Source organism: Nomascus leucogenys, chromosome 22a (assembly GCF_006542625.1).
Source record: "Nomascus leucogenys isolate Asia chromosome 22a, Asia_NLE_v1, whole genome shotgun sequence".
NCBI lineage: Eukaryota > Metazoa > Chordata > Mammalia > Primates > Hylobatidae > Nomascus > Nomascus leucogenys.
In genome coordinates, this window is record NC_044402.1 from 86,154,360 (window position 1) to 86,171,363 (window position 17,004).

At 34.3% G+C, this 17,004-nt stretch overlaps 1 protein-coding gene across 1 annotated transcript in view; it reads left to right on the top strand.

The window, feature by feature from the left end:
- The window catches only part of FSIP2 (fibrous sheath interacting protein 2), a 94,327-nt gene that overhangs the window by 15,850 nt on the left and 61,473 nt on the right, over positions 1-17,004 (top strand). The window contains exons 9-13 of the mRNA XM_030802578.1: positions 1,788-1,874; positions 6,401-6,516; positions 7,383-7,428; positions 8,591-8,697; positions 9,908-9,971. Coding sequence (XP_030658438.1) covers positions 1,788-1,874; positions 6,401-6,516; positions 7,383-7,428; positions 8,591-8,697; positions 9,908-9,971 — 420 coding nt within the window. The remainder of the gene's footprint in view (positions 1-1,787; positions 1,875-6,400; positions 6,517-7,382; positions 7,429-8,590; positions 8,698-9,907; positions 9,972-17,004) is intronic.

Consider the following 17,004-nt stretch of genomic DNA (forward strand, 5'->3'; position numbering starts at 1 on the left):
TCTAGAGTTCAGTCTTTACCTAACTTTTTAACTTTATTTTACACTACATCCTTGAAGATGGTAGCTGTGATCTAGTGGTGATGTGCACAGGCTCTGGAATTGGATTGTAGAAGTCCAATCTTGTTTCATCATTTTCTTTTTTTCTTTTTCACATTGGAATGAGCTTTATTTTAAAAGAAATATGTTATTACGATGTTTGCCCCATTCTCCTGTCTTCATTCCTTTCCCTTTGCCACAATAAACATTAAACCTTCATTACATATTCATATATGAATAATAATATATATTTTTTATTATTATTATTATACGTTAAGTTTTAGAGTACATGTGCACAATGTGCAGGTTTGTTACATATGTATCCATGTGCCACATTGGTGTGCTGCACCCATTAACTCATCATTTAGCATTAGGTATCATTTTCTAGCAATGTTATGGCTTGGGCAAATTACTTAACCTCCCTAAGCCAGTTTCTTTATCTGCAAACAAAGATAATACTCCTAGATAATTCCTATAAGGAGTGTAAAAAATCTAGCATATAGTAAGAACTGAATTTATTTTGTTGTTTAGTTAGACTACTGATCATTCTTAAAATACATGTTACCTTTCCGACTTCTCTGCCTCTCTGTATCCAATTTTTCTCAATTTAGAATGACCTGATTATTGTCTCCATTTATGAAAATCCTACAGTTCTTTAAGCCCCACTGTAAATTACATGCCAAAAAGTCTTTGTTGATAACCCTAACTGGAAGGTCCCTCTTCTGTGAATCTCTCAAGTAGTTTGCACCACTTTCAATTCACTTATTACATACTTCCCGCTGTCTTAATCATTTATAATAGCAAACTCCCACCTTTGTATTCAATAGAACACCATGCAAAGCATATACACTAAGTACATGTTTGCTAAATTGATTAATTCAATCTGTTTAGTTCATTGAGGCAATGACAGCAATATCATGCCTCAGATATGAAATCACTTTAGTAACTATAAAAATTCCTACATCTTCATTAACTTTCTCATTTAGTAGGAATAATTTATGTAGCTTAAACATTTGTTATTTAAATACACTGTTGAAGAAGAAGTAGTATGTAAATGAGTTTAATTTATATTATCAAAGAGTCAGAATAGAAAGAATATCCATGGCACAAATTAAATTGAATTATACCACTATGGTAATATTGTTATCTTCCAGCAAGTAGACAACTTTTAGTGGGACAGAGAAAGTAAAAGAAATATCAGAAGAATCTGTTCAGTGATCAGTGAATGGGGAAACAGATCACTCTCATAGTTTACATCTCTAATAACAGCCCCTTGAGCACACATGCAGTAAGGACCTTTTGCCACTGTAATAGTTAGAAAAGCAAAACTGTAATTACATTTATTACAAAGAAGGGAATATGTATGTGCATTTGCTTATGCCAGGCAGCAAGGCATATCCAGGAATTACAACAGCCACTGTGGACTGCTGAGTCTTCAGCCCAGCCACTATGTTGTTATGCACCCAGATGGAAAATGACATGTTTCAGTTGAGCCAGGTGCAGATTTCCTTTTCTGCTAGAAAAACATTCTATCCCTCCAAGTGTATCTTTTAATATTAAGAGATAATATTTCAAGAATTGTCTTTTCTCCCATTTCACATCTGTCTATCTTCTCCAATTTCTCTCACAATCCCACATACAGATTAGCATATAGTTCAGCTCCTCTTGGGCATAAAAGTATAAGTAGTCTACCTTGGGTAATTCTGTCATCATCATAAGTAAAAATAAATGTTTTATTATATTTCTTTAAGCTTCTCCAAAGAATAAAAAGAAGACTTCTGAAGATACAATGTTAGTTTATCCCGCTGGAGACCAGAATACATATAAAGAAACACATGGTAATTGAATATTGTGACAAGAAACACTAGATACTAAACAATAATTTGGGGAAAGACAGTTTTGTAACGACTTCTTTCACTTGAGTGCAGACAAATCCTGTTTTCTTTTTGTCAAATAACTGATTTTGAGTGACGCTTATCAAGAGCTATGTGGCCTTTATTGCTTTTAGAATTTGATAACTAGATAATTGATTTACTGTTTTGAACCTGACATTATATTATTATTTTAGAAAATTAAATGAAGTTTCTGTTACTATTAAATATATAATACAGCATGCCTACCAACTTGTAGAAAATATTTTTGCTCAAAATAATCTCAGAAAACTCTGAAATATGTCAGAAATTAAGTACATTTATTCCAGATTCACTGTGGCCTTTACTGTAACATCACTTTGTTATCTTTTAAATTATGTTATGTCACTTCATGTTGTTCATTAGAGCTCACTGAAAGACTATAAGCCCAAATTACAATATAAAAATCCTCCAGAAAGTATTACCAGAGTATGACTGTTCAAAAACTGAACAGTGTAACTAATCTCCCATTATTAAATTTCAAAGAAAAAACATATAAACGTTAAATTTCTTGGCCTTATTGGTTAAAAAATAAAAGAAATACTGTTTAAAATCTTTTCTTCCCAAGTATGCAATTTGCTTAGTTTTCATCAGGAGTCAGAAATGTTGGAAAAGATAGGGTTGCCTTAGCCTAGGATGTCTTTCTGCCTCAGAATCACTGAGGTTCAGTTAATTTAACTCCAAAATTCATGGGTCCCATTTTTAAAGTTCAGCTTTTACAACATACCAAAGGATTATTTACAACTGGCAAATTTATAGCAATACCAGCTCTACATCTTATACTAAATGAAGACAATAAAATTAAATTATCAATTTCTAAAGCAGTTATCTCAAGCAAACTGATCCTGTAAAAATCTGGTGTTTAATGCATCCCAGACTGATCTTACTATTGTCAAAGAATCTCAGTGACATTTCAGGAAAGGATGGTCAATGGAAAATATTGTTTTTAGCCTCACTGCGACACCGGTTTATTATGACAATTGTCTGGAGAACAGACCTGTAAATTTAATTAAGCATGGTTGGGAGAAATATCCTATTGAAAGATGAAATGTAATGTGATTCATATCAGAATTGGGTGGAGGGGGTTATGTATATCTACTCTCCTGTCTCAGTGAAGGGTGTGTGAGTCATTGTAGTCTTTTTGTGAATTTTAAAAATACACAGTAATGACATCACAAGTCATCATATGTTTTTAGAGGTGCTCCTCTTTCCCACTCACCATAATCAAGTCTTCCTGGTTTCCATTTCATCACTGAGTCATGAGTGTGAACTCTGTACAGTGTCACATCCTCTATACTCTTATGAGAAATTTGTCCCACACGGTTTTGTAGCTGGTGATTCTCCAAGCAGAGTTCAAAGTCAATTTCCTGCTCCAGCTTCTTAGCTTGTCTTTGTATTTTTTCATTCCCAGAAAAGATCTCAAGGCATTTATTTTGGTTTTTAAATTACCCTGAAGCAAAATGGAACATTTTGTACAATTACATGTATAAACACATGTATAGATTTGTGTAACCAATATCACAATCACATGTAGAACAATCCACCATTCCAAAAATCTCCCTCATGCTGTTTATTTGCAGTCACACCCTCCTTCCTCCAACTACCTCTGGGATTATTAGTTATGTTACCTCTGGGATTATTATCAAATAGTAATATGTTCTCATGACTATAGTTCATTTTCTGTTGGAGAATGTCATATAAATTGAATCATACATTATGCAACTTTATAAAAATGGCTTCTTTTACTCAGCATAATAATTCTGAAATTCATCCAATTTATAGCATGTGTCAATAGTTTGTTCCTTTTCATTGTATGGATGCACCAGAGTTTGTTTTTTCATTCTTCAATCTAAAGAAATTTGAAATTTTGGGTTGTTTCCATGTTTGGGTGATTATGTATAGAATGACTAGAAGTACAGTTGATGTTTGAACATTAAGGGGTGAGAGTTGAAGCACGGACCCCCTACACAGTAAAAAAATTACATTTAACTTTTGGCTCCCCAGAAACTTACTAACAGCCCACCGCTGACCTTACTGAAAACACAAAAAGGCGAGTAACACATATTATGTATCTTATATGTATTATATACTATAATCTTACAACAAAGTAAACTATAGAAAACAAAATGTTATTAATTTGAAAAAGTCATAGGAAGAGAAAATGTAATGTATTTACTATTTATTGAGTGAAAATGGATCATCGTTAAGGTCTTCATCCTCATTGTTTTCATGTTGTAACACCTCTGGCCAGTGGAAGGGCCTTTGTTATAGCTCTAGAGGTATTTTTGGCATAACCCTAGTGGTTTTTGATAGCTTCCTTGCTACGTGGGAAGACAGGAAGATCCTGGCTAATCTCATACATATCTAGTTGCTTTGGCAACTTTGAAAATATAAAGTGATCATCGATAGCTGGGCCCATTTCTAAACAATCTCTTCTGTTCTATTGATGTATTTATCTGTCTTTATGCAAATACCTCAATTTTCTTCATTATTGTGGCTTTACAGTAAGTTTTGAAATTTGGTGGTTTGAGTTATCCAATGTTAGTTGTTATACTAGGTTGACTTGGTTATTCTAGAGCCTTTGCATTTCTATACAAATTTTAAAAACAACTTGCCAATTTTTGCAAAATAGCTTCCTGCGATTTTGTTGGGATTCACTTTTCATTTATTTCTCTCTGTCTAGGACCTCCAGTATAATGAACAGCAATGGTGATTGTGTACATCTTAATATTGTTCCAAAACATAAGGGAAAGTGATACATATGAATTAGGATATTAGCTCTAGATATTTAAATACAGCCTTTGTTAGAAAAAGACATCCCCTTTTTTCTTAGTTCACTAGGAAGTTTTATTATGAATGGGTGTTGAATTGTATCATACTTTTTCTGCGTCTTTGACATAGTCACATGAATCTGCTCCTTTTGTCTGTTAATAATATAAATTAATTTATTTTTGAATGAATCAAATTACTTTTGGTTTTCTTCATTACTTGGATAAACTCTACTTATTCATAATGCATTATCTTTAATACATATTATATATAATATATAATTATATATAATATATAATTAAATATAAATATAATAATATATTATATATTATACACAATATTTATTATTTGTTTTGTTTGTAATTCTTGCATGTTTGCTCATGGGGGAATTGAACAAATTTTTAATTTATTATAATGTCTTGTAATGATATTTTGTATCAAAGTGATTCTGATGTCAAAGTATGAGATAGAAAATGTTCACTCTTCTTCAATTTCCTGGAAGAGTTTGTGTAGAATTAGCATAATTTCTTGCTTAAATATTTAGCACAATTCAGAGGGGAAGTCACTTGAGTCTGGAGCTTTTTTGTGGAAAGGTTTAAACCTCATATTCAATTTCTTTGCTACAGGGCTCTTCATATTATCTATTTATTTGTGATGAGACATGATCATTTGGATTTTTCAGAGAATTTGTTCCTTGTACCTATTTTCAAATTTATTGGCATACATTTTTCATGTATTTCTTTATTATTTCATTTAGTAATTATCTGTAGATTCTATTTTGCTGATTCGTGGCCTTATTTGTTTTTGGCTTACTACTAACTAAATATGTTAATGAGCCCGTTTTTTATTTCATTCTTTCTCTCTCTTTTCATATTTTTTAAAAATTTTACTTTGATCTTCATTTTTCTCCTTACTAAGTGTTGGCAAGGATGTGAAAGTACTGAAACTCTGATGCACTGCTGATTGATATGTAAAATGGTACAACCACATTGAAAAACTGGTTTGGCTTTTTATTTAACTTAAACCTGTATTTACCACATGACCAGTCATTCAGCTACTAGGTATTTACCCAGTAAAAATGAAAAAAAAAATGTGTTCACACACGACTTGTATATGAATGTTCAAAGAAATTTATTATTTATAAATTTTATTTATAATAAAATAAAATTTATATTTATAATAAAATAAAATTTATATTTCTTTATAATAAGATAATATAAACAAGTAAAATAAATAAATATTTTATTTATTTATAAAAACTGGAAACAATCCAAATGTCCATCAACAGGTAAGTGCATAAAAAAATTATAGCATAGCCATATAACAGAATTCTTCTCAGAAATGAAAAAGAAAAACAATACCATTGATATGTGCAACAACCTTGTGATGAGTGAAAGAAGCCAGGGAAATATGAAATTCTAGAAAGCACAAACTAATCTTGAGTTAGTGGTATAGATCAGTGTTTTTGGAGTATGCGAACGGAGAGATGGATAGATTACAAAGTTGCATGAGAAAACTTCTAAGGATAATAGACGTGTTATCTTGAATGCAGTGATGGTTTCACAGTTGGATACATATTTCAAAGTCAAATAAGTAATTAAATAGGTACAATTTATTCTACTTTGTACTTTCCTAAAGCTGTTAAAAAAAACTATAGAGTTTCTCTCTCTTTTGTTTTCTTTTAGGACATACAGCAAATGCTGCTCATCAGTGTCAAAATAGTTCAAATAATTTTACGAAAAAAAACTCAACTTCTGTTGTTTATCAGGCAGATGTACAGGATAATGGTATAACTCAAAAGGTATACAATTATGCTTTAAAGTTTGGTGTTGTATTTACTAATTTATCTACTTAACTTTTATTTCTATGAACTCTCTCCTTCAGCAGCATAGTACTGATTGTTTAGGGATATTGAGTTTTATTCATGAAACCTGACCCATTTTCCTGGCAGAGAAAGCATTGAGTTAGCTTTGCGCTAAACGCACTGTGGATTTTAGCAGAAAATACCCCAAACAAACATTTGGAAGTAGTAATAATAATGACAGCTTGCATTTATTGAGCATATACTATTGACCAGGTGTTGTACTAAGCTAGAATGAAGGAAAACAATAATTGGGTAATATAAGATAAATTAAATATAAGAAATTGGGTAATATAAAAAGAAGAATAAGACATAATTGCTCCTCTAAAAGACTCATTGTCTAGTGAGGCAACAGACACAGAAAAATACTATTCCAATAAAATTATCCTGGAATGATGAATTTTACTTTGGTTCTAAACAGTGTTTTTAATAAGCATTACACTGGCTTGAACTGGGTATGAATGGATTAGATTGGATTTCTCTGAGACAAACTGAATAACTCTAAACTTTTTAGAACCAACCATAGCATGTATTACCATGCCTTTAGGTACAAAAGGAAGACTGGAGAAGAAGTAAGTTTATACATTGCTACATATTGAGCTCACTTTTGGACTAGTTAAATTTGAGATTTTATGAAAGGTATCCTAGGAGGATGATGATATGTATTTTACCTAAACAGTTTTTATGAGTTACTGGTTAAAAGAGGGAAAACATCTGTATTCATTGGTTAATTGATAGAAGGCAGAATGTTTTTTGGAAGTACAGTTACTAATGTAATTTTTTCTCTTTAATGTGGTATCATGTAGCGAGATGGGATGATATCTAAAAACTCAAGTATTTTCGATGATAGAGGTAAGAAAATACACAATAGTCATAATTTTTCTGTTATGTATGCAATTATAGTTTTATTATACATTTTAAGTTGTTTTATCTGATTATAAAAATATGCTTATTCTAAAAAATTAAGGCTGATATAAATTTTTTATGAATATAGATATTATAATTAGCCCATATATTTGAGTGATTGCTAGATGAGTGTGCCTTTTGGAATTTTCAAAGTGTGGAAAAGATAGGGTCTCTGCTGTGGCTGTTTGTAGTTACAGATAAAGATGCTGGCATACTGGCTTCAGGAGATTGGAATACAGAGAACTGTCCCCAAGATTGTTTCCATATTTCACTGCCATTAATTTCCAACAAATGATACATTTTGTTTCCCATTTCTCTTTAAATGAAATATTCATTACCCAATATCTGTGTGCCTTGTTATGTTTACGCAAGTCACTAAATATACTGACATGCATATCTGACATATGCATACAGAAAACATGAGACATCTTCCTCCAGTGGCTAAGGATCACATCAAATTTACTACAAAACTCAATTCATTATCATCTTCCTGACCCTTTTATTTCACCCAGGCACAAAACCTAAGTTGCCTTGGACTCTTCCTCTTATATTTTGCATCTAAAAGTTCACACTTTCTGTCTATTCTACTTCCTTAATTTATTTTGATCTTCACTTTTTTCCATTACCGTTGCTCCTACCCTTGTTTTCTCCATTCTTCACTATTGCAGTAACCTTTCTCCAATTTCATCTTCCTCTTTTTAACCCACTGTACATTTTTCTATGAAACAATCTTCCTAAATCACAGCTTTGTTTATTTCACTCTCCAAATGATTTTTCATTGCCTAGTTACTCAAATGCAAACAGTTAATTCTAGCAGTGGGCTGTGGTTATAGCAGAAGATTAAGCTGGCATAAAACATTTAATAAGGATTTCAGGCTTGTCTTTGAAGGCAATGGGAACCACTGGAAATTTGTAGGCAGTAAACATCAAAAAAGACATGTTATTTTTGGAGATATTTCCTTGACTCAAATAAATCCCTGATTGTGGCAATTTTAGTCACTGTGGCAGCTGAGCAGGGAGAATGTTGGAGTAATGCTGTAAATTAATATTAACCCTTGTCCCAGCAATATCAACTTCTCATATTTAAAGTTATCTCTTCTTTCTCTAGGAGGTATAAATATTTCAGGCCAAGGTTCAATTATTTCAGCTCAGGTATCACCCACAAGAAATTTTTCCAGAGTTTCACAGGCATTTTTGGATCCTTCAAAAGAAGAGGTATATAACAGTTCTTTTACCCCAAATACAAACACAATAAAAGGGATATGATCTTATGGTCATAATTGGTATAAAATGTCATGATTTATGTAACCATACAAAACAACTTTATTCCCTGAAATTAGTCATACAATAATAACATTTTAATAGCCCTTGAACAGTCTGCTTAAATGTAAGCTACAAGATGTTAGTTCATGGTACATATCTGCAGCTTTTAGAGGAAGTATAAAGTTGGACTTCTTTAACTGGGCTTGTACAGTAATGATTTAGTACTTTTTGACCAGTGATCAGTTACCTGCTGTTCGAGAGATACCAGCAAAGATTCAGGGTATAGCTTTTGGACATGAAATAGATTTTCTCTGTGGGTTGCCAACTTGTTACAGGAATCAAATATGTATCCTTGGTTTCATTATTAGTATAGCATTAACTAGCTCAGCTGCCCTAGGGAGTTAATGTGGTTTGAAATAGATTTCAATAAACTAGAAATTTACTAAATTATTTCCAAAAGAATTTTTTGTAACTAGGGTAGAAAGTGGCATCATTTTCCATGTCCTAGAATGCATAATAATTGAGACACTAAATTATGTATAACTCCTAAAATGTAGTATGTTTATCACAATGGGCTTTTCTGTGGTGCAGTTTTATAGTAAACATTTGAGAAACGTACATCAGGCTTAGTTCACTGTTCTACTATATCAATAGCCACAATTAAATATGCTAAGAGTCAAAAAAAATTTTAAAAGCTTTGACATTGGGCGTCATATTAGCCAAAATATTATAAAGGCTATGCCCTTAACTTAAAAAAAATCTCCTTTAAAAACAGTGTCTAAATTTTATTACTGACCTTTTTAGGGTAATGTGTGCACTATCAACATTGCCATCCATATTAAATCTTACATTGCCATCCATATTAAATCTTAGATGTGTTAGATGAAACTACAACTATATGCTAAATCCCAAAGTCTCAGAAAATTACCAAACGTGTAGGTGGTTTTAAGTATAACTTTTGATACAACTATGAACTTTGAATTCTATAAATAATACCTGTAATATAAACATAATAAAAACGTGCATTTCTTGTAAATTGACATTAAAGAGAAATTCCCAAATCTTAAATTTCTGTACTATAAATATAAAAATAATAGTTGATGTTTGAGTCCTAAAGATTTTTTTTATGGATCTATTTGTTTTGCTGTTGTGAATTATGTAGAAGGAGACAAATGCTGATTGGGATGGAAGACCAACCAAGAGATCAGGCTATCTCTATGAATCAGGTAAATATCAGCAGTAATTATTGAGTAAATCTTGCATTCTATTTATTCTTTCAACTAACATTTATTGAGTGTTTGCTTCATGTTAGATATGGTGCTAAGTTTTAACCATTCAAGGAAAAATGGCACAATTTTTGCTCACGGCTCTTACAGTATACTTGGAAAGATAGCCATGGCCCAATATAATAAGAGCAATAAAGGAAGTGGGTATGTGTAAAAGCTGGGAAAGTTCTGGGAAAGAGAATGCATAGACCTATCTAGGGTCATCACAGAAGCCTTTATAATTTATAAAGAGACTGCGTTGAGACATGAAGGATCATAAGGAATTTCCTATTTTCTTTTTGTTATTTTTATTGTTTGTACTAATGTTGACAACCAAAATTCGAAAAAAAAAATTTTAAGTCTTTGTACTCATATCCTTATACTTACTGTTTTCTGCCTTTACAGCAGCTTCTCTCCCACAGCACAACTTTATTAAGGTATAGTGGATAATTTAAAATTGTATATATTGATGGTACAGATGTTCCCTAACTTGTAATGGTTCAATTTAGAGTTTTTCAACTTTACTGTCGGTTTGTTGGGGTATTACATGCATTCTCAGCTTACAATATTTTTGACTCACAATTGGCTAATCAAGAGGTAACACCATCCTAAGACAAAGAGAATCATATACAACTTGATATGTGTATATACAGTGAAGTATTCACCACAAGCAAGCTAATTAACATATCCTCACATCACATAGTTACTATTTGTGTGTGGTGGCAGAAGAACACTTAAGAGCTACTCTCTTGGCAGTTTTTAATGACACAATATTGTTAACTATAGTCACATTGTTGTACATTAGATCTTCCACACTTATCTTATATATCCTCCTCCCCATAACTCCTGGTAACCACCGTTCTATTCTCTTTTCCTATGAGCTTGACATTTTTATATTACACATATAAATCATGCCTTTTTTTGTCTTTCTGCATTTGGCTTATTCCACTTAGCATGATGTTCTCCAAGTTCTTTGATGTTGTCACAAATGGCAGGATTTCCTTTGTTTGAAAGGCTAAATAGTATTGTATTGTATCTTTCTACCTGTCTGTCTGTGTATCTGTGTTGATTTATACATCTACTTAGACAGACAGATACATCTATCTCTTGGTATATATCAGATTTTCTTTATCCCCTCATCTGTTGATGTACATTTGTTTCTATATATTAGCTATTGTGAATAATGCTGCAGTAAACATGAGAGTGCAGATACCTCTTCAACATATTGATTTCATTTCCTTTGGATATGTACCCAGAAGTTGAATTGCTAGATCATAAGGTAATTGTTGAGGAACCTTCATACTGCTTTCCACAATGTCTGTACAAATTTACATTTCTACCAACAATGTGCAAGGATTTCTTTTTCTTCACAATCTTGCCAATGCTTGTTGTCTTTTACTTTTTTGACATTAGGCATTCTAAGAGATGCGAAGTGGTATATCATTGTGGTTTTGATTGTATTTTTAATTTTAATAATTTTTTTACTATTGAGTTGTTTCAGTTTTTTATATACTTGGGATAACAACATCTTATCAGATATATGGTATACAAATATTTTATACAATTCTGTAGGTTGCTTTCTCACTCTATGGATTGTTTTACAGCAATGCAAAAAGTTTTCAATTTGATGTAATCTCATTTTTCTATTTTTGCTTTTATTGCCTGTGCTTTTAGTGCCATAACCAAACATTTATTGCCTAGATCAACATCGAGAAGCTTTGTATGTTTTCTCTTACAGTTTTATGCCTTACGACCTTATGTTTATATCTTTAATTCATTTTTTGTTGTTTTTTGTATATGATGTGAGGTAAGGGTCCAATTTAATTCTTCTGCCTGTGGACATACCGTTTTCCCAACATTTATTGAAAAAATTATCTTTCCCTATTGTTTCTTTTTATGTTATTTTTAATTGGCATATAGTTATTTTCTATATTTATGTTGTTTTATTTTATTTTTAATGGGCAAATAGTTATTTTCTTTATTAAGAAAATCTTTTATTTTAGGCTGAGTGGTACATGTGTAGGTTTGTTTTACAGATAAACTTATGTCATGAGGGTTTGTTGTACAGATTATTTCATCACCCTGGTACTAAGCCTAGTACTAGTACTCAATTATTATTTTTTCTGATCCTCTCCCTCCTCCCACCCTCTAACGCAGTGTGGCCTCAGTGTCGTTCCCCTCTTTGTGTCCATGTGTTCTCATCATTTAGCTCCCACTTACAAGTGAGAACATGCGAATTTGGTTTTCTGTTCCTGTGTTAGTTTGCTAAGGACAATGGCCTCCAGCTCCATCCATGTTCCTGCAAAGGACATGATCTAATTCTTTTCTATGGCTGCATAGTATTCCATGGTATATATGTGCCATATCTTTAAAAATCTAGTCTACCATTAATGAACATTTAGGTTGATTCCATGCCTTTGCTATTGTGAGTAATGTACTGAAATGAACATACACATGCATGTGTCTTTATGCTAGGATGCTGTATGTTCCTTTGGGTATATAGCCAGTAATGGGATTGCAGGGTCAAATGGTAGTTCTGTTTTTAGCTCTTTGAGGAATCATCATACTACTTTCCACAGTGGTTGAATTAATTTACACTCCCACCAACAATGTATAAATGTTCCCTTTTCTCTGCAACCTTGCCATCATCTATTATTTTTTTTCTTTTTAATACTATCCATCCTGACTGGTGCAAGCTGGTATCTCATTGTGATTTTGATTTGCATTTATCTAATGATCAGTGATATTGGGCTTCTTTAAATATGCTGCTGATTGCATGTTTATCTTCTTTTGAAAAGTGTCTGTTCATATTATTTGCCCTCTTTTTAATGGGATTGTGTTTTTTTTATTGTAAATTTGTTTAAGTTACTTATAGATGCTGAATATTAGACTCTTGCCAGATGTATAGTTTGCAAATATTTCTTCCTATTTTGTAGGTTGTCTGTTTACTGTGTTACTAGTTTCTTTTGCTGTGCAGAAGCTCTTTAGTTTCAGTAGATCCCATTTGTCAATTTTTGCCTTTGTTGCAATTGCTTTTGGCATCCTCCTCATGAAACCTTTGCCAGTTCCTATGTCTTGAATGGTATTGCCTACATTGTCTTCCAGGGTTTTTATAAATTGGGTTTTACATTTCAGTCTTTAATCTGTCTTGTGTTGATTTCTGTATAGGAGGGGCCCAGTTTTGATCTTCTGCATATGGCTAGCCAGTTATTCCAGAACCATTTATTGAATAGGGAAACCCTTCCCCATTGCTTGTTTTTGTCAGTTTTGTCAAAGATCACATGGTTGCAGGCCTATGTATCTATTTTTGTGCCAATACCATGCTGTTTTGTTTACTGTAGACCTGTAGTATAGTTTGAATTCAGGTAGCTTGATGCCTCCTGCTTTGTTCTTTTTGTTTAGGATTTCCTTGGCTATTCAGACTCTTTTTTTTGGTTCCATATAAATTTAAAAATGATGTTTTCTTGTTCTGTGAGTAATGCCATTGGTAGTTTGATAGGAATGGCATTGAATCTGTAAATTGCTTTGGGCAGCATGGTCATTTTAACAATATTAATTCTCCTATCTATGAGCATAGTGTCTTTTTCTATTTGTTTGTGTCATCTCTGGTTTCTTTGAGCAGTGTTTTGTAATTCTCAGTGCAGAGATCTTGCACCTCCCTGGTTAGTGGTATTTCTTAAGAATCTCATTCATTTTTTGGCTGTTGTGAATCACATTGCATTCCTGATTTGGCTCCCAGTAGGCCATACATGCATGGCACCAGAATTGCTTCTGCTGAGGGCCTCAGGAAGCTTCCACTCATGGCAGAAGGTGAAGGGGAAGCAGGCATATCACATGGTGAGAAAGCAGCAATGGGTGGGTGCCATGCTCTTAAAAATCAGAACTCAGAGTGAGAACCCACTGTTTACTGTTTACTATGTTTACTATGAAGTGGGCACAAAGTCATTTATGGGGGATCCATTCCCATGACCAAAACACCTCCTACCAGGCCCCACCTCCAACACTGGGGATTATACTTCAACATGAAATATTGAGGGGACAAAACATCCAAACCATATCATTCTGCCACTGGCCACCAAATCTCATGTATTTTTTATATTGCAAAATACAATCATCCCTTCCCAATAGTCCCCCCAAATCTTAACTGATTCCAGCATTAATTCAATAAAAAGCCCATGGTCCAAAATTTTATTTGAGACTTAAGGTATGTTGCTTTCACCTATGAGCTCGTGAAATCAAAAACATGTTATTATTCCCAAGATACTACGCTGGTACAGGCATTGGGTAGACATTTCCATTCCAAGAAGGAGAAAATAGCCAAAATAAAGGGGCAACATGCCCCATGCAAATCTAAAATCTAGCAGTGCCAACATTAAATCTCGAAGCTCCAAAATAATCTCCCTTGATTCCATGTCTCTCATCCAGAGCACACTAAAAAAAAGGAGTGGGCTCCCAAGGCATTAGGCAGCCCCACCACTGTGGCTTTTCAGGGTGGAGCCCCCATAGCTTCTGTCACTGATTTGAGCCTAATGCATGCTGCTTTTCCATGCTGAGGTGGCAACCTGCTGGTGGCTGTACCATGCTGGCATCTGGAGTGCAGTGGTCCTATTCCCACAGTTCCACTAGGTAGTGCTCAGTGAGGACTCAGTGTGAGTGTTTCAATCCCACATTTCCCTTTGGCACTGCCCTACTAGAGTCTCTCTGCAGGAGCTTCAGCCCTGCAGCAGGCTTCTGCCTGGGCTCCCTGCCTTTCTCATACATGCTCTGAAATCTATATGGAGCTGCCAAGCCTCCTTCATTCTTGCATTCTGTAAGCCTGCAGACTAAACAGCATATAGAACCTGACAAGGCTTATGCCTTGCAATGTCCACAGTGGCATCCCAAACTGTACCTGGGCCCTTTAAGCTGAGGCTGGAGCTGGAGTGGCCATGATGTGAGCAGCAGTGTCCTGAGGCTGAGTAGAGGAGCAGGTTCCTGGGTCTAGCCCTTAAAACCATTCTTTCCTCCTGGGCCTCTGGGCCTGTGATGGGAGGGGCTTTCCCAAAGACTTCTGAAATGCCTTTGAGGGCTTTTTTCCACTGTCTTTGTTGTTAACACTTGGCCCCCTTTTAGTCATGCTAATCTCTCTAGTAAGTGATTGCTCCACAACCTGCTTGTATTTCTGTCTTGAAAACACCCTTTCCTTTTCTATCACAAAGACAGGTTTGAACTTTACAAATTTTTACACTTTGCTTCCCTTTTAAATATAAGTTCCAACTTTAAGTCATTTCTTTGCCCCAATATCTGATTATAGGTTGTTAGAAGCAGCCATATCATTTCTTGAATGCTTTGCTGCTTAGAAATTTGTTCTGCCAAATACTCTAAGACATCACTCTTTAAGCTCAACCTTCCACAAATGCCCAGGACATGGACACAATGCAGTTAAGCTCTTTGCTAAGGCATAACAAGTGTGATCTTTGGCCCAGTTCCTAATAAATTTCTCATTTCCATCTGAGATCTTATCAGCCTGGACATCACTGTCTATATTTCTATCAGAATTTCAGTCACCACCATTTAACCAGTCTCTAAGAAGTTCCAAACCTTTCCTTATCTTCCTGTGTTCTTCAGAACCAGAGCCCTAAAACTTTTCTTATCTCTCTCCATTACCCATTTCCAAAGCTGCCTCCATGTTTTCAGGTATCTTTATAGCAATGCCTTACTTCTCGGTACCAATTTTCTGTGTTTCATTTGTGTTGCTATAAAGGAATACCTGAGGCTGGGTAGTTTATAAAGAAAATAGGTTATTTTTTTCACAGTTCTGCATGGCACCAGCATTGCTTCTGGTGAGAGCTTCAGAAAGCTTCCACTCATGGCAGAAGGTGAAGTCGGGGAGCAGGCATGTCACATGGTAAGAAAGCAGCAGTGAGTGGGTGCCAAACTCTTTTAAACAGCCAGTTCTCATGTGAACTCGGCACAAGAACTCACTCATTACTGCTGTAAGGAGGGCACTGAGTCATCCATGAGGGATCTGCACGCATGATCCAAACACTTCCCACCAGGCCTCACCTCCAACACTGGGGGATTACATTTCAAACTGATATTTGAAGGGGATAAAACATCCAAACCATATCAGTGATTTTGTACTTTTGTGTGTTTTCATAATGGTGAATATCACCTAAGTTTAGGATTTTTTTGAACTTTTCTTCCTCCCCTCCCCTCCTCTCCTCTCCTCTTCTCTTTTTCTTTTCCTTTCTTTTCTTTTGTTTTTGTTTGTTTCTTTTTCTTTTTCAGATCTAGCTCTGTCAACAAGGCTGGAGTGCAGTGGAATGATCTCAGCTCACTGTAATCTCCATATCCTGGGCTCAAGCCATCCTCCCACCTCAGCTTCCCAAATAGCTGAGACTACAGACACATGCCACCACACCAGCTAGTTTTTGTATTTTTTTCAGTACATATGGGGTTTTGTCATGTTGCCCAGGCCGTTCTCAAACTCCTGGACTCAAAGCAATCCATCTGCCTCAGCCTCCCAAAGTGCTGGGAATACAAGCATGATCCAACACACCAGGCCCAGAGCATTTCTAATAGGACTGGTTTAGTGGTGATGAATTCCCTCGGTATTTGCTTGTTTGGGAAAAAGTTTATTTCTCCTTACTTTGTGAAGCTCAATCTTGTTAAACATAGAATTCTTGGCCAGCAGTATTTTTCTTTCAAAACTTTGAATATTTTATGTCATTCTCTTCTGGCCTGTAAGGTTTCTGCTGAGAAATCTGCAGTTATTCTAATGAGGTTTTCTTTGTAAGTAACTAGATGCTTTTCTCTAGCTGATTTTATAATTTATTCTTTCACTTTGACTGTAGTCTGGGATCCCAATTTAAACTTACATTAGATCACCTGATACTTTCCTGCAGGTTACTGAGCCTCTCTTAACTACTTATAAATCTTTTTAAAATACACATGCTTCAGTTTGTATACTTTCTAATGCTATGTCTTTGAGATTATTTTATTTGTCTGTAGT